The sequence below is a fragment of the Anarhichas minor genome, unplaced genomic scaffold (genome assembly GCF_050575085.1).
Source record: "Anarhichas minor isolate MPS153535 unplaced genomic scaffold, ASM5057508v1 ptg000042l, whole genome shotgun sequence".
In the NCBI taxonomy this organism is placed as follows: Eukaryota; Metazoa; Chordata; class Actinopteri; order Perciformes; family Anarhichadidae; genus Anarhichas; species Anarhichas minor.
The window spans coordinates 12,071,094-12,089,527 of NW_027466488.1; the positions used below are offsets into that span (position 1 = coordinate 12,071,094).

Here is an 18,434-nt window from a genome sequence, read left to right on the forward strand (position 1 = left end):
CATCTTGAACATCATATTGATCAGATAGAGACTTCTTGTCTTCTTCTTTCCATAGCAGAGTTTGCTGCTGCCATTCCATGTCATGAGGTAGCTCTGATAGAGGCTTGCTTGTATGTTTGCTGGGATTTGTAAACCACGCTTTAACGTCCTCAATAAATCCTTGGTTGTATTTGTTGATGCTTGTGAACCATGCATTTTGTTTTTCTTCTTCTTCGGATAGAATTAAAGGCATCAGAGATGTGTGCAATGCTGTGACATTTTCGAATGATTGCATCAAGACATCAAGTTGTGATTTAACTTATGAAGCATTTTCATTATCTCTCATGAGCTCCTTTAGGGACTGTATCTGGCCTTTTATTCTGTTAATTTCCTTTTTACGTTTCTTCTGTATTGTCTCAATTTTGTTTGCCAGAGCCTTTTCAGTTAGAGATCTTGTTCGTTTCTCCGTTTCTGATGTGCCAACCATCGAACCAGTCCTTGAGGCACTCATTTCAAACAATCAAGGCAATGACCGTCACAGTAGGAATTCAATTTAAAGCCAGCAACCTCATCAGATGTAGTACTGGAATGAAGGCGCAATATTAACGTCCAACGCGCCGAGTCCACAGCACACAATGGTCTGTTTCAAGGCTCCAACACAATGTACGTTAATCCACGCAGCGGCAAACCCACGCCGAAAGGGTAACAATACACCACTTCGACATGCGGCAGTAACCGATTCAAACTGTGTTCCAAACAAGCCGCACACAGTAGAAAACACAGGTTACATACCACCGTTCAGCTCGCGGTCTTGAATGGTGCCGGCCGCTGTCAGGAGCAACGTGAAGGCTCAACACGGCGATCGAGATCCTCCGCGTCTGTTTCATCAACGCCGAAGGTGACGTGGCTCCGTAAGTTTCGTTGTACTTGTAATTAGTTTTTTGTTGACAATGTAGATGACTATCGGCAATTTTCCTTTCGTCCCCGAGAGGCTAAGTGGGGGAGATTTTAATTTGCGGACGCGTTGGCTGTAACGTTAAATGATTTCCGGAATCCAGTAGATGAGTTTGGAGTGTTTATTTTGTGGGCAACAATAAACGTTGATTCCAGATAACATACAATTATAACTCAAATAATGACAGTATTAATGTGAATAACGTGAAAAATAACGTGAAATAACGGTCAACAAAAAATAAGGCTCCCTCTCTCACCCCCTCTCCTTCCAATCCTTTTCCTAGTTTAACTCAATTGACAGCTGATAACCCCATTGTGGCTATCCCCAGCACCACGTGACTCAATCACCGGAAAAGCACCGGAAGTGACAAAAAAGGGCATACAAAACGACACAGGCCACACCTGGCTCCTACAGGTGATAAGGTGCTTCCTGGACCCTGGAAGTACAGCAACTTTCTGTACCAACCGTGTTATGAAGAAACTGAATCTGCAGGGTACCAAGACCAACATCATGTTGCGCACTATGGGCCAAGAAAAGGTTGTGGAAAGCCAAATACTTGCAGGACTGGAGGTGTCTAAATTGGACGATAACCAATTCTTTGAGCTCCCAGAAACATTTACACAGGAAACGATCCCAGTCTCAAAAGGCAACATCCCTACTCAACTAGACATTGAAAGGTGGGAATATCTGAAAGAAATCAGTATCCCAGAATTGAACGCTGATGTTGAAATTTTGATCGGGACTAATGCACCAAAAATGAATGGAACCCTGGGAAATAATCAGCAGCCAAGGTGATGGACCTTATGCCGTGAGGATTGGGGTGGGCTGTCAATGGTCCTTTGAGGGGCAAAAATGGTTGTTGTCAGAAAAGCTGCTCGACCATATATGCCAACAGGATATCCATCGTCAGACTGGAAGAGCTGTTGGTCTCCCAGTATAATCAGGATTTCAATGAAGTCACTGGAGGAGAAGCAGGAGACGTCAATGGAGGACCTGAGGTTCATGGAGATCTTGGGGAAGTCTACTTGTATGCAGGAAGGTCATTACTGCATGGACTTACCCTTCAAAGTGGATGACTGTCTAAAATCTTTGCCCACAAAGGAAGAAGCAATGCAGTTGATAATGGACCTTACTGAAAAATGTTCAAACGGGGGATTTCAGCTGTTAAAATGGACAAGCAATTGTCAGGCTGTATTACCATCTATTCCTGAAGCAAAGCGGTCCAAAACAACCAGGCAGCTGCACTTGGAACAAGACAACCTACCACCTTCAACCTACCAAACCTGTTGTTGCAAGAAAGGTGTGGAAAAAACATGCCCTGGGACGACCATATTCCCCAGACATTCTCACAACAATGGACAGGATGGCTGCTGGATCTGGAGATGGTGGTGGAGCTTAAAGTGGACCGCTGCATCAAACCAAAGGACTTCAGAGGTCTGACAGTGGATAACTTCCGAGCATGTAGGAGTTGGATTGGCCAAGACCCATCCACAGCTCATTTCCTGAGAAGATCCAGAGGTCAAAGGGACCTAATGGCGAACGTCATCACCTGTAAAGGTCATGACCTAACATTGGGTCACGCATTGATAATACCTGACGCAGAAGAAAGAAATCAGACATTTTTTATGACTCCCTGTTTGCTTAATTTAATTGTGCATACCTTCACAATTAGGGGCCGGTGTGTAGGAGCCATTAGTTAGGTCTGGGTATTATAAATGTATATTGGGAGCTTACCTCAGGTTGACCACATGTGGCAGTGAGGAGTGGTGTGGCAGGTAATTAATATATGGGGCACAGGTGCAACTGACGGGTAATGAGGCATGGGTACCGGGGAGATCACACGGTTTTTACCGCAAGCCAGACACACCAGAGGGAGACCAGGAAGATAAGTGCTATCCTATTGTATTATCATCTGTGAACACTAATTAAACAGGAACCTCACCCAAAAGTGTGAAACGCCTGGAATCTCTTTGTTGTAGCGAGTAAGGAACAGGATCTTCTCCCACACCCAGCCGAGTGGCTAGTTGCTAGTCACTACATGGACCATGTAGAGAGCAGTGTTCAGCAGCAAATAGCCTGCCTGCCAAATGCTGCCCAGGATTCTACGCCACAAGGGCGACTGTGGCAGTTGCATGTCGATGTGTCCTTGAGCAAGACACTTAACCCCAAAATTGCTCCCGTAGCTGCGCCTACGGTGTATGAATGTGATAGAATCTGAATTGTAAGTCGCTTTGGATAAAACCGTCTGCTAAATGACTGTAATGTGATGCTTCGCTGCTATGAGAGCAAGGCAAAGCTTGTGATTGATGCCCGTTGAAGTCCCCACTCCAGCCACCAATGTTCTGCCGCAGCTTCCGGTCATCCATGCTGAAACACTGGCTTTGTCTGCAGATGACATCTCATCGGTGTCCTGTGCATCAGCACAGCAGTCCTCCTTCATCAATCTCCACACAGGGAGACAATTTCAGCTGCTGTGTTTACCTACGAGCCTCATCTGTGGCTTGACTCATTCCATGTTCTCCCTCACAGATCTCCAAAGGGAAACAAAAGGGATTGGATGCTGTGATGTCTGCTGCATCTTTTTCCAGCTGGCCAAGCAGTGATGCGAGTGTGTGAGACATTATCTCAGGATCAGACTTTTCCATGTCGGTCTCCCATGGCAATGAGATCTGAGACAGAATATCACAGCTTTTTTGCTGTGACACAACTGTTAACGGAATGGATGGATAAGACACTAAAATTGGGTTATTTTCTCCAGCTTTACAGCATTCTTCCATTCATGGACATCAAGGAGGTGAATCTGTCCTCCCAGAAGATGATTGATTACCTCTCAGCAAAGATCCAAGACCTGTCACAGAAATGGGCTGTATCTTTCATCTCCTCTAACAACAAACGGAAAGGGTTTAAGTCCATACTTCCTGATTCCCAAGAAGACCGGATTTTTTGTTTTGTTTTGCACCCTAAATCGGTGCATTGCCTGCAAGACGTGAAGCTGTTTCTGGAACTTGTTCATTGACTTAAATGTGCATACTTTCAGATTGCGGTGGCTTTGAAACACAGGATATTGTTGCATTTCATCTTCCAGTGGATAGCCACCGAGAAAACAGACTGCCATTCGGCTATGCCATAGCTCCCTGCTCCGTCAGCAGATGTGTGGACACGCATCAGCTGCTGCACAATCGAGGCATGTGGGTCTTCTTTTATCTCGGAAACCTCATCGTCATGGCGCCATGCAGGTGCTGGGGTTTGTGACAGCTGCCCATCCAGTGGTAACATGGCAATACAGTTGCTTGCTGCTTTGTGGTTATGACAAATGGGCTACCTTCAGAACAAATCCCGTCTTTGTTCAAAAGAAATTGCCTTGACTTTTTCATACAACACCATCTCTTGGACATGTTTGGCCCCTTTCAGGGCTTTGCTCCCTGGAATGTTACAGGACTGGTGAAAAGGGTGGATGTTTGTCAGTTGGTCAAATACAATTCAATGGTTAGTGGAATACGCTCCTTGTCTGCAGCTACCGCCTGTCTCTTTGACACCTACAGGGTAACTTTGCTTGATCCAATTTAGTTATGTACTACCTGGGTTGAACTATGCAATCATTCACAGCCATTCACCCATTGCTTTGGAAACTTTAGGGTTAAGTGTCTTGCCCAAGGACAAATCCACATGGACTGGAAAAGTCCATCCCAGTAAGGCATCTAACCACCGATCTCATGATTGAGGGACAACCCTCTCTACATTCCGAGCTACAGTCACCCCATGTACTATTGGCCGTCTTAGCTTATACAGATTTTCAGCGGGCAAATGAGTGCTATTGATTGGAAAACAGAATTACCCTTAGAGTCCAGTAAAGGATTCCGCCTGTGCTTATAGAACTATAGCTAAAACAATTATCTTGCTTGCTTAAATATAAGTAGGGCATGGACAGATTAGGGTTTGATCCGGGACTGTATATAACAAGTGGACATAGTCCCCTTGTTATCATCTATTTTACTCGAAATGGAACCTTGATTTACTAAAAGAATGGCATGCTGTATCAAAAAATACTTCAAACTAGCAATTGAAACCATAAGCTCATGTTTGCAATGTTTACTTAGCTAATAAATCATGTGAGAAGAAGGGTCATTTTCTCATAGACTTGTATACAGTCTTACCCATGGGAAAACCAGGACTGACTCGGGCAGTCAGATCCTGCTGAAGTAAAATTACCACTTTTGTCAACAGGGGCCGCCAAAATCAGCACAAAGTTAAAGTTCCTTGTTGTAGCTTTAAAAGAACAGCAGCAGCATCTTAAAAACTGACATTTAAAGGGTTAACATTCTGGAAATTAATGAATAGTTGTACAGTTATGATCAGGACTGATGTTGGTTAAAAAGAAGGTAACTTCGTTAAAGTGGAAAAATAATAATATTTTATAGCAGTTTTAGGAAAGTGACATTTTTATCCTCTCGGGACATTTTTTTTAAACTTGACACTGTAAAAAAATAACAATGCATCAAAATCTATTTTGTTGCAAATCTTTAACATATCCCAGTGTGGAAATATAAATAAAAAATCCAGAAAATTATTATTATTATTATCTTTTTCATAAAAAGCCCACAGTGGCATTATGTAAAGAGACATTTAAAGAGTTAAAATCTAAAAAATGAATGCATATGTGGTAGTTATAATCAGGACGGGTATTGGTTGAAAGATTAAACACAGAGAAAGGGGAAAAATATGTGGAAGATAACAGTCGTCATTCTCAAGGACCTTAAAACACATGCATCCTTACCTAGAAAGCTGTGTGAGGGTTTGTCCTCCACAACTTTTATCCTACTGGCTCCTACAGGAATAATCACAGCTTCGATGTACCCTGATAAAGAGACAAAAACATGAGGTGAAAATCGATACAGAGGCAAACAGAGTATAGGGTACACGCATGCAAGAAACTACTACATCAGTATACAGTGGGAAGATCTTTTATTTGACTTTTGTAAACAGTTTCAGAGGCGTACAGAGGTGGACATGGAGAAAATAATGGGCTGATGACTTATGTCTGTATCAGATATGCTCTATCCACTGCACATCCGACTACCATACCATTCAATTTCAGCCAAACTCTGACAATCTAACTGATCCCCCTTTCGTCACCTAGTAAATATACACCAGCATTTTGCTAAAAAGTGACATTAACACAACCACTATTGTCAGGGTTACAGTAAAAATGGTAGCAGGCGATGGACCCAAACAAAGAGAGACACGGGTGAACAGAGGGATGTTTGACAGTGATTATAATGATAAAGAAAATGGTCAAAACAAAACTTGCAGAGCAGGATAGTCAAAAAATGTGTAACCAAAACAAAAACAAACAAAAAGAGAACGGGTAAAACACAAAAACAAGATAAGGTAATTGAGACAAAAAGCATGGGGGATACATACATAATAGCAGGGAATACAGCAGGGACCATACCGGGAAGCATAGCAGAGCAGAACAGAGCAGATAGCATAACAGACGAACCAACACAGACAGAGGACACACAGGGTTTAAATACACTGGGGAGATGCAAGTGATTAAACACAGGAGGATTTAATCAGGGGCGGGGCAAAACAAATACCCTTTTCTTTACAAGAAAGAAAATTGGAACAAAGGTCAAATTGTATTTATATGGTAAGGAACTGAAAAGGACGGACTCGTACACATTTTTAGGGATGTGGTTTGATGCTAGGCTCACATGGAATGTACATATGGATACAATGGTTAATAAATGTAAAAAGGTGTTGAATGTAATGAGATGCTTGGTGGGAACAGAGTGGGGAGCTGATAGGTCTGCTTTGAAAGCTATATATATGGGGTTGATAACATCGGTAATAGACTATGGCTGTGTGGCTTATAGGTCAGCGTCTAAAACATTATTGGGAAAATTAGATGTAATACAAGCACAAGCATTAAGAATATGTAGTGGGGCTTTTAAAACAACATCTGTGCCAGCATTGCAGGTAGAAATGGGGGAAATGCCATTGGAGTTGAGAAGATTACAGATAATGATGACATATTGGGCTAGTTTACAAGGACATAACAACCATCCAACAGTAAGTGCAATTGAGCCATGCTGGGAACATGCAAAAATGCTAACAAAGAGCTTTGGTTGGGTTGCTAAGGAGAAGGCTAGGGAATTGGGTATATTGGATAGGAGTTATTCTCCAGCTGTGGTTCTGCCAGCTATTCCTCCTTGGTTACTGCCACAGCCTGAAGTTGATCTGGGCCTCCTTGAAGTAATGAGATGAATGTGTGGTAAACTGTGGGATATTCAAGTCATACATCAGGAGGAATTATCACAATTATATACAAATTTATACAGATGGATCAAAAGACCCCAATAATGGTAGAACAGCAGCAGCAGCAGTAATACCAGAATTCCAGTATGAGTGTGGGAAGAGACTGAGTGATGACTTGTCGGTGTTTGCATGTGAGATGATGGGCATAGTTATTGCCTTGCAGTGGGTAGAGGATGTCAGGCCAGAGAGAGTGGTGATTGCATCAGATTCATGTGCAGTACTGACGAGTTTGAAATTTAGCCACTCCAGATGCAGAGAGGATTTACTGTATGAAATACCACAAGCACTATACAGAATCCATCAAATGCGGATAGCGGTTAAATTTGTGTGGGTCCCTGCTCATGTTGGAGTCGATGGCAACGAGAAGGCGGATAACGCAGCAAAAAAGGCTTTGAAGAGTGGGAGAAATATTGTTAAATTAAATATAAGTAAGTCAGAAGCTACAGTGGTGATTAAGGGACAAATCAAAAAGATATGGCAGACTGAATGGAATACAGGGAGCAAAGGATGATATCTGTTTAAAAATAAACCATTGGTTGGGAGTGCAGGGCCTAGTGGACGAAATAGAAAAGAGGAGAGGGTAATGACAAGATTAAGGAATGGACATACTGGTCTTAACAGTTCCCTCTGTATTATTGGAAAACATAATAATGGAATGTGTGGATTTTGTGATGAAGAGGAAATTGTGGACCATGTTTTAGTGTCATGTCAGAGGTACGAGGCAGAGAGAGAAATATTAAAAAGTGGTCTAAGAGAGTTGGGAGAGGAGAATATAACTGATATATTAAAGAAAAGCTTTGGTGAAGAGTGTTGGAAGCCTCTTTTGGAGTTTTTAGAGTCAACAAGACTAGTGAATAGAATTTGAGAATTATATTTACTTTATTTTATTTTGTGTTTGTTTGTTTGGTTTTTGTATTAGATAATTACTTTCCTTAGTCCACACTCCAGATTAGTGGGTGGCGGTAATGCACCTAAAAGTTGTTTGCCAACCGCCATTAAAAACAAAAGAAGAAGAAGAAGAAGAAGGGGCGGGGCAGACAATCACAAAGGCGGGAAAACATACAAAGGCAGGAAGTGAAGTGAACACGGGACACAAGAGGCAGGGAAATGGATTGAGAGTCAGGAAGTGTGTGAAGTGTGACTTTTGGGAAAAACAGATTCAATACTTGGGTCGAGTGTTGAACAGCCATTCAACCCCAGACAAAGTCATAGCAATCAAAGATGCACCAGCTGTGTGAAAGAGTTGAGAGCTTTCCTAGGTAAAGAGCAGCCGCAACAACTGTATTGGACTCCACAGCTTCTATCTCACATGAGTTTGAGGCTGGGGTTGTCCAGTGTCTCTGTGGGTTGTATGGGATGAAAAAAAGTCGAACAACCCCCTATCATGCCCAGGGGAATGGACAGTGTGAGCGTTTCAATAGGACGCTGCATGATCTGTTGCGTACCCTGTGCCCGGAGCAGAAAAGGAGGTGGGTTGAGTACCTTCCGGAGCTGGTGTATGCTTATAACACCACTGAACATCAAAGTACTGGCTACTCGCCGTATTTTCTCATGTTCGGGAGGGCTCCAGTGGTTCCGCTGGATGTCTGGCTGGGACAGGATAGGGAGGATTTTGACGGTAATGTGCATGAGTGGGTTGAGGAGCATCAGAGGAGGTTGGGCTGTGCCTACGCTCGGGCTAGAAAGAACATGGAGCATGCAGCGGAAGCTCGTAAAAGGTATGCAGGCACGCCTGTAGGTGACCATCCTTTACAACCAGGCCAATTTGTGTATGTAAGGAATCGTCAGTTTTCGGGTAGGCATAAGATTCAGGATGTGTGGCTTCCCACCCCTCACCGAGTCATAGCTCAGCTGGGTGGTGACCTGCCTGTGTATTCTGTTGTCCTGATTGATTTCTCGAAACCCCAATGCAATCTACATAGAAATGAGTTGCGCGTTTGTGGTCCAGGCGTACAGATGGATGGGCAGGAACCGGGGTACCGGGGAGTGGCTGGGTCCTCACTTCCTGAGGTGGAGTCCTATTCGGACGACTCTCTGCTTGCGATGGTCTGGGCCGATGGGCCGGGGGCGCAGGGGAGCATTGTGAAGGGGAAAGAGAGAGGGAAGTTGGCTTAGAAGGGCTGTCTCCCCCCCGTCCTACGGGGGCTACCCCCTCTGTGGGCGAGGAGGGACTGAGTGCAGGTGAGAGTACACATGCCCTGCATTCACCACGGACACTGCCATCACCTGTGCCTTCGCCATTACCTCCACTTCGGAGGTCCAAGCGTGCTACTGTGGGGGTTCATTCTAACCCGCACCGGCTGCCGAGGTCTGCGGTAAGCCATCTAAGGGGGAAGGTTGATGTGGGATCTGGAGGGGACATATGCCATCAGTGGGACACTGATTGATTAAGGGGGGGGGTGGATGTAACCAAGTGGAACTGACGGGGTGAAACTATTGGGTCCGCCGGACTGGTAATGAGGTGCACGGTCCTGATTAGGTGAAAAGATGCACCTGCTGGCAAATCGCGTCCTTTGTCTTTCTCTCCGCCGTCACAAGCGGCTGTGCTGAATCTGCTCTCTGTCTCTGCCGCCACAAGCGGGGGGTGCTGAGTCCAACTACTTTCTCTCCCACAACAAGCGGAGACGTAGCGTGAGGCCGCATAAGTTGCGTCGGTAGCGCAGTGTCTGGGAGGCATCAGTTACGGAGGGGACAGCGTGTGTTTGGGGGATGGCTGATTCAGAGCTTCCTGAGCAGTGCACCCAATGGTAGCTGGGGGGGAATCCAAGTGGGGGTGGCTGGGTTGCTGAACAGTTAGTGGACGCTGCCTTGGTCTTTTGTTTTGTTTATTTTGCTTTAAATTGTTTGTGATGCCGATCTTAGCGCATGGTCTGTGAACTCCTCCTGCCCGCTAAACCAGCTGTCACTGGTTACTCCACCTAGTTATTGGTACCAATAAAGTATTTATATTTTCATAACACTGCTTCCTGTGTGTACGTGCCTTTACGGTGTTTTGAACCGGGTCTCTGTGGTAACGGGGTGCTACAGGTGAAGAGTGCCCCATTGCTTTTGCATCACGAACGCTATGCCTTGCTGAGAAAAAATATAGATAGAGAAAGAGAGATTGGTGAGTAACTGCTGGGGAGAAAATTCAAGTTTTTAATGGTATATAAACCCCTGCTAACACTGTTATGATAATACAAAAGCCTTTCCATTATGTCTGCAGCCCAAATCCAAAGATGGGCAATCACCCTCTCTGCTTATGACTATCACATTGAGGACTCAGACTCAGAGTATTGCGAATTGTCTGTTGACCAGTGATGTGGGGACCGCAGCCATATCAGAGAGACTGACTGTCAAAACTGAACACTTGAGCAGGCTCCACTGAATGCTGACATGCACAGACAGTGTGTTATCCAAAATTTTGAAGTATGTCATGGACGGATTGCCAGGTGGTGTGGATGAGAGTCTGAAAGCATTGCGCACACGCAAATGTGAATTGTCAGTTGAGCAAGGATGTATTCTCTGTGGCACCAGAGCTGCACTCTTGTAACTAAGGGATTGTGAATGGAATCCTTCATTCCACAAGCACAATATGGTCATTCTACCATGAAAAGCCCTATAAGAAGGTACATGCAAAAATTCAAAAGTGGGATGAAGACATTTGCACATGTAGCATAAGGGAGCTTTTATCACTCTCTGGGCCTTGGTGTCATCCCTTAATTACAAGACCATCACTAGCCAATCACGGTGGGCGGGCATCATATAAATGCGGTGGGGATTCCCTTAGCTCCCTCCTGACGTCAAACGTGTGTCCTGCTTCCGGTCTGTCTGACTTCCGCCGCTGTTGCAGGTATGCAAGAGTGCTGCCATATTGTTTCTGTCAGTCGTGCTTTTCTGGTGTTGTATTGGCTTTCTGTGATTTTGTAGACAATCTCTTGGGCTCCCCTCATCCTGCACAGGTGACTCACCTGCGGATCAGTGTCGGTAGATCTTGATTACTCCTGATTTTATTATATTATGGTGTCACGTTTGTAACCGCATCTTGTTTACATAGCTGCCGGTAGCAGCGCTACATACCCCCTCCCCCCTTCTGGAGCGGACAAACCTGCCTGATCGGTAGGTGATTTTATTGTGCTAGTTTATATACTTTGGTCTTAATTATTATTATTCTATTAATTTGATGTTTTGCTTGATGACTTTTGGCAGGTTTGCGCGGAACTTTGCCAGAAAGTGGCTACAACTAACCCTGCTCACGTTTTAAGAATGCTGCCAACTGGGTTTTGCCTACGCTTTTGTCTACAGTGCCTGACGCTGCTGAACTACCGGGTCTCATTTTGCTCTTGACAGCACTGCGCCCCTGCTTCGTGCTATTTCATGTCAGCGCCACAGTTGTTTTAATAGAGAAAAACTCCTTTTAGCTTGAGCCATTTTACTGTGCGTGTATTTTGACAGGGGAAGTTTAGGTCCACCGTGGTATTTTGTTTACATAAATTGGGTATCTGATCATCTTCCCTGCTGATCAGCTAACCTGAGTTATTTTGGTTGTTTGGTTTAGTCTTTTCTTATTTTTCTTTCTGTGAAGTGGAGACTTGTTAATTGTGTTCCCTGTCTTTGTAGGAGCTGCTGAGCCTAAGGTGGTGGGGTTGGTGCCTCCTGGTATTGGTGTCTCCCTTTGTGTGCTGTGTGGTTTGGTACACCCCTGGTTCAGAACCCTCACATGTGCTTGCGTGTGTGTGATTTTGTGCCCACCTGTGATCGGGGTGCCTCCTCTTTTTGGGATCCTCACCTTTAATGGTCCACCTCTCCACTGGTAAGCCGCAGCCCTGAACATCTCTTTTAAATAATTGTATAGGGCTCTTTTATTTGTAGTTGGTGTGTAAAATGATCTTTAAATGATTGTTTTGAATATTTGTCATATTATAGATTAATTGTTTGTAATGGAACCACGTCTCCTGCTCATCAGTATGATCCTGAGTGCCTTCTGAGTTGCAGACTCTTTCCGACAAGACACAGCGATAATGGCTTGACTGTATTTTCAAAATACAACCAGGGGAGGAAATAAATTGATTCCTGGAGTGATAGTGGAGCAAACAGGTCCAGTGTTCAACAAAGTCGAAGAGATACAGACATTACTTGTTAGAGATATGGAGATCAGTTGAGCTTCCGTGTCACAGTTGATTGACTTGATCAGGATACGGACTGTTCAAAACACCAACACAAATGTATCCACTTAAATTGGCGCACTCCAAGGGTAGGCATCAACATGCATTGATCCGGTGCATGAGGAGAGCAGCTCAGGGTCCACACCCATCATCCAGAGTTAGAAAAGCCACAAACATGCTATGACCCTTAATACATTACAAATATGTGTGACAAAACAAGCTGAAGGGTCAAAATAGGGACAGGTTTTTGTTGACATTGTTACAAAACTCAAAGGACTGCTCTGTCATCTCATGAGGCTGTTATGGACATGTTTGATTAAAAAAAGAGAGTACACTATTGCTGTAAGAGCTTTGCAGACATGTTATGTTATACAAATTGGTCATATCAGGGATAAATCACTTATTCAGTTATTTTGAGTAATGGCGTACAGCAGGGGTGTCAAACTCATTTTCACTCTGGGCCACATCAGCATCATGGTTTCCCTCAAAGGGCCGGTTGTAACTATAAGACTGTATAACTGTAACTACTCCTAACATATTGTTAAATAACTGTCTCTGCATTTGATTATTGTTTATTCAAGTGTAAAAATATTGTACATGCAGTTATATAAATGTAAAAATATATTTAAGCACATTTCTGTTATAACATAAATCATTTTAATTTAGGGTTAAGAAACCCACATTACTCCATCAAAGATCAAACTTTTAAAGAAAATAACAAAGACAAATATCAAACACAAGTTATTACATTAACTTTGTTCAAAGCTATTTTTGTCACCTCTCTGCATCACTAATGTTCCTCCCTGCCGTCGTCCCGTGCATGGCAGCTACATCCAAGAGCTCCTCACTGACAGTCAAGTCTGCCTTGAGCCTCTTACAAACATTGATAGATGATGTATCTCGTCTCTTAGCTAGCTGTGTTGTTAGATTGCTGCTAGTTCATGAACTCGGTCTGCGATGGTGTTTCTTCACAAACTGACATTTGTAAAAATCTGTATCTGGTCGGAGCACACCTGCTCACATACCTTTAGCATGCACTGGGCTGTAGCTTTTGTAAATATATTCTGCTGTGATTGCAGTCTGCCTTTTAATTCTTGGACAATTTGATGTTTTTCTTGGAGGCTAAATTTAGCTCCGTGTTTGGTGTCAAAATGCCGACGTGAATTGTATCTTTCATCACTGAGACGCATCATAACACAGAAGACAGACCCGTTTTTCTCCTTGAAGCACAGACATGTATTCGCTTTCCCATCTTAAATTACATTTTCTTCCCTCTGCATCAATTTTTCTCTTCGTGGACATTTTGGGATTATTCGTCGATCTTTTTCAACTCAATCACTTGTTGGAAAACCGCTTTATGGGCTGTTCCCTCTCCTGTCCACCTGTTTTAAAAAAAGAGGTAATAACTAATTAACCAGTTAGTTACTAGTTAGGATGACAAGTAATCAATGTCCAGCCACGGTGATAATACTTCACAACATGCTATCTCATAATTTCAACTTTCTATCTCATAATTTCGACCATGGGGATATTTTTATTTTCAAGTCTAACTTTAAATTTTTTTTCCAAAAAAAAAAAAAAAAAAAAAAGACTTTTTTTTTTTTTTTTGCTGGTGGATTCGCGGGCCACATAAAATGACGTGTCGGGCCAGATTCGGCCTGCGGGCCTTGAGTTTGACACGTGTGGCGTATAGTAACAAAATTATGTTGAAAAAAAAAATGAAAAATCGAATTTATCTATATGTATTTATTTACTAGGGGCAGTGCACATTAATCAACATTTCAGTTTCCACCTCAATGGGGGGCGACTGTGGCTCAGTGGTAGAGCAGGGTCGTCTTTCAATCAGAGGATTGGCGGTGCAATCCCCGGCTCTGCTAGTCCATGTTGATGTGTCCTTAGGCAAGACACTTAACCCCAAATTGCATTGTATGAATTGGTATGAATGGTTAGTTTGAGTCCTGATGGGCAGTATAAATGTGTGCTTTGAGTGGTCAGAAGACTAGAAAAGCGCTATACAAGTACAAGTTAATTTACCATTCAATGTAAATGTGCCAGAGTTAGCTAGAGAGCTAATTTTCATCTGTAGTCCCTGAGAAGATTTCGTGGCCTTATATTATCAGTACAATTCAACAGCAAACACTCTGTAGTACAGAGGTATTCGATTAAAATTCAGTGAGGTTCAGTTAGAGATAATTTCCTCATGCAAAGGTCCGGAACATAAAAAGAATAATGTCTAACTTGCGCTTTGATTTAGTGCCATATATATTGAAGTAACCTAGTATTGTATCTCCATCTGTATGTAGTCAACAACTGACTTGTCTTTTCAAATAAAGAAAGTTAAATCAGATAATATCTCAACAATATTTGATGTTGTTCTCTCATTTCAAGTAAAATAAGGGATGCATTGAAGAATAAATTACATAACAGAAAGTGTTTGAAAAATGTTTATCTTTAAATAAAGTACTAATTTTAGAAACATTTATTTAACTGACTTGTACTTTCCCTGCAGCTTTAAATTCAGTTAATTCAGGTGTGAAGTGATGTCAACCAAAAAAGCCACGCTATTATATTATTCTCATCTTCTAATAAGATTATTATTTACTAAACCACTTGTTTGAGCTCTATTCCTCTCTCTGTTATCATTGTTGGGCAGATGGATCGATCATATTAGGCTCTTACATTTGTTTATTTTCTGTGCCTTCATTTCAGATGTGAGTGGGTACGTTTGTTTAGAATATGTGTGCTTTGTCTCATAGTGGCGTTTCACATTCCAGCTTTTAATAAATGCCACGGTCTCTGAATATATGAGACATACTGGTTTAAGACTGCCCATGAGAAGAATTAACATAAGAGTCTGTCCATTATTGGTTTAAGGCTCTGGTCTCTCTGACCACTTTTCTCTTTTTGCAGAACACCATGTGAATTAACTTCTCTGACTCACGTACTTCTCCAACTGTTCGGTCTCTCGCCCCGGCTCTCCAGTGTGTATACCTCACTCAAGCTGCGTTTGTCGGTGTGTTTCCTGGAACACTGAAAAAGTGCCGTAAAGGCTAGAAAAGCTGCGCCGGTTAAAATAGAAGCTCTACGTCGACATTTTATAATTCTCAAATAAATATCTGTTGTAGGTCCAGGTCCGGATACAATGGCGTCTGGGTCCGGACACGGACCGCAGTCTGCCTATTAGTGACCCCTGCTATTGTACATCACTGTACAGCACAACACAACACATTACAATACAATAAAATACATAAATACAATACAAAATAGCAGATTTTAAAAAACAATGAGAGTATATAATGGCAGTGCCAGAGATGCGGTAGTATGATTACTCATGATTGCAGGTTTGGTTTGCTTCAAGTTATATCTTTAATTTATGTTTAAAGGTTAGGTAATAATTGCTATTTCTTAATTCAATAGGAAGTCTATTCCAGTTTGGGTGGCTCTGATTGACAATTGTTTGTTTGTTTGCCCAAACTTATTACGTTTGTATTGTACAACACAGTCCTTTCTGGTATTTGCCTTTGTTACCCTGCTGCTACCATCCTTCCGCATTTTGAACTGATTCAGTTTGGGAGGCGCAAGCCCATGTAGAACCTTAAAGACGGGGAAAGCATCTGCAAAATATTTAAAACTATCGAAATGAAATTGACATTTGAACTATATTGCAATGGTGATGGATATTGGCCTTTCGGTCAAGTGTTTTTAGTGTCTGTTTGTAATGGGACTCAATAGGTTTCAGAGTTGTCATGCTTGCTTGCGACCAGCTTGTAAAACGGTAATGTGGGAAAATATAGCATGCATAAAGAGTTTGGCTGCCACTGATGTTAGGTGTGGTCTTATATGCCTAAAGTTAGCCAGGTTGAATTTGATAGTACCGGCTACCTTTTTAGCATGCTTTTTAAATGACAGATTTGAATCTTTGAATGTTGACAGATGGCCAAACTGAAGGCAGGTCATTAATGTACAAGCTAAACAAAAAGGGGCCCGGTATTGATCCCTGAGCAACACCAATGTCGCAGTTAAGGCATGTTGTTTAAGTATTGTCAATAAGTACACTTTTGTTCCTGTTTGTTAGATATGATTTCATCCAATTAATGGCCTCAGAGACATTAAAAGAGGATAGTTTTAAAAGGAGTACCTCATGGTTCACTGTATCAAAAGCCTTCTTTAAATCAAGAGAAACTGCACCTGTTTCACCACCTTCATCTAATTTTGATTTGACATTTTCAAGAAAATAGCAGTTCGCTGTTTCTGTTGAGTGGTTGGTGCAGAATCCAAATTGCATTGGGTGCAGAGGGGTATCACCCATGTCAAAAGTCTGCCACTTCAGACTTTGGTAAAATGCTGATGGCTCCATAGTTCCCTACAGTTGTTTTGTAACCAGCATTGAAAATAAAAGGCTGTATTACTTAAGAAAACTTAAGAAGGTAAAATTTGAATCAGTATGATCAATCCTTTAGCAAAAGTAACAGACAAATGGTACCAGGCAGACAAGTGGCTAGGAGGTCAGGCTAATCCAACCTGGTGCTAGCCGGTTCACCAGAATTGCAAGTGAAAATTGTGGCTGGACATGGAACGCATTCAGAACTGCCAGCAATTACTCAACAGCTGGCTAAAGATCTACTTTGGGCTCCAAGCCAGCTGCTTATCTTTAGGGTAAATTAACTACCACTACTTAACTACTACTAAATTAATCTAGACTTAGCTGTGGGCTAACCTCTGCCCGTGACTGGAGCATCTAGCAATAGGAGGAATGAATTAGTCTGGAGCGACAACACACCAATTTTGTAAATTGTGACTCTCCACTATTTAGAATCCAGCTTATTCATAAATTGGTGATTCGAAGCATATGACCATGTCAATCCATGATCTTAGGGCTTTTTCTGTAATCAAAATTATTTTAAAAAGAGTACTTGATGGAACTGACATGCAGCTGTTTTTTGCCTGTTAAGGCTGTGGACTTGTGTATTTCAGAAATTGTATTAAATAAAACATTGCAGGAGAATTAAAAAGATTTTATTCCTGGAGGGACAGAAGACAAAGCGGGAAAGCAGCACGTTGTGGAGTTGTGTGACTACATACAATATTCCTCAACATGTTATCCGCGCTGGTCATCCCGTTAATGCAGTAAATCAGCCAAAGTGCTGTAATGGTGTGGTGTAACAGCAGCAAACATTCAGCTTTCTCTCAGAAGGGAGCACTTTCAATTGTTATCCCTGTTTGTGCTTTAGTATTTGAAGCATTTCTGTTAATGACTGAGTTTTTACTTTTTTGGAGTTGTCAAGTTTGTATGCAAGTCTTTGTGCTTTTGCATATGTTGGGGCGGCTGTAGCTCAGAGGAAGAGCGGCCTTCAATTTGAGGATTGGCAGTTCGATCCCCTTTACAAAGAATTCTATCATTTGATTTGTGTGCATATTAATTATTAGTCCCTATACACCAAACTCTGTAGCAACTCTGAGATTGAGACTTAATTGATCAATACCAAATTTTGACGTTTTTCCTGGTTTTCCAAAGTTGAAATATGTTGCTTAAACTAATTGTGTCTTATAGAAGATGAGCACAAATTAATATAATAATTTCGTCTTATGAGCAGTGAGACTGGGTTGCATGTAATGTGTTAAAATGATATGTCGGCACCATAGAAACAATTTAACTTTAGTTTTAAGCAACAAAACCACTTAGTTAGGTTTACGGAAAAACATCATGAACATAACTTCACAATAACTCAACACTTCTGGAAACAAACAGCGGTCTCATGGTTGAAAGACCTGTGTTTGTATGACCTATCAATTTCACCTCCCTCCCGCCAACCGTAATTAGTATTTCTCAATATTTTAATATGTCACTATCTCTGACCGTTGCACATGGTACGTTTAAAATGTGTGTCCACCCTCAGATAGTATCTTAATCAACTTTTAATTGTCATGGTTTCTGTGGTGCCTACATGTATCAATAACACATTACATGCCAGCACAAGTTGTGGTCATTTCACATATTTATGTGAGTACCATAGTGGTGAGAAAAGTATGTGACTTTG

The 18,434-nt window shown here is 42.2% G+C and overlaps 1 protein-coding gene across 1 annotated transcript in view; it reads right to left on the bottom strand.

The window, feature by feature from the left end:
• adamts17 (ADAM metallopeptidase with thrombospondin type 1 motif, 17) overlaps nucleotides 1–18,434 on the bottom strand; it is a 153,089-nt gene that overhangs the window by 45,994 nt on the left and 88,661 nt on the right. The window contains exon 18 of the mRNA XM_076110240.1: nucleotides 5,709–5,789. Coding sequence (XP_075966355.1) covers nucleotides 5,709–5,789 — 81 coding nt within the window. The remainder of the gene's footprint in view (nucleotides 1–5,708; nucleotides 5,790–18,434) is intronic.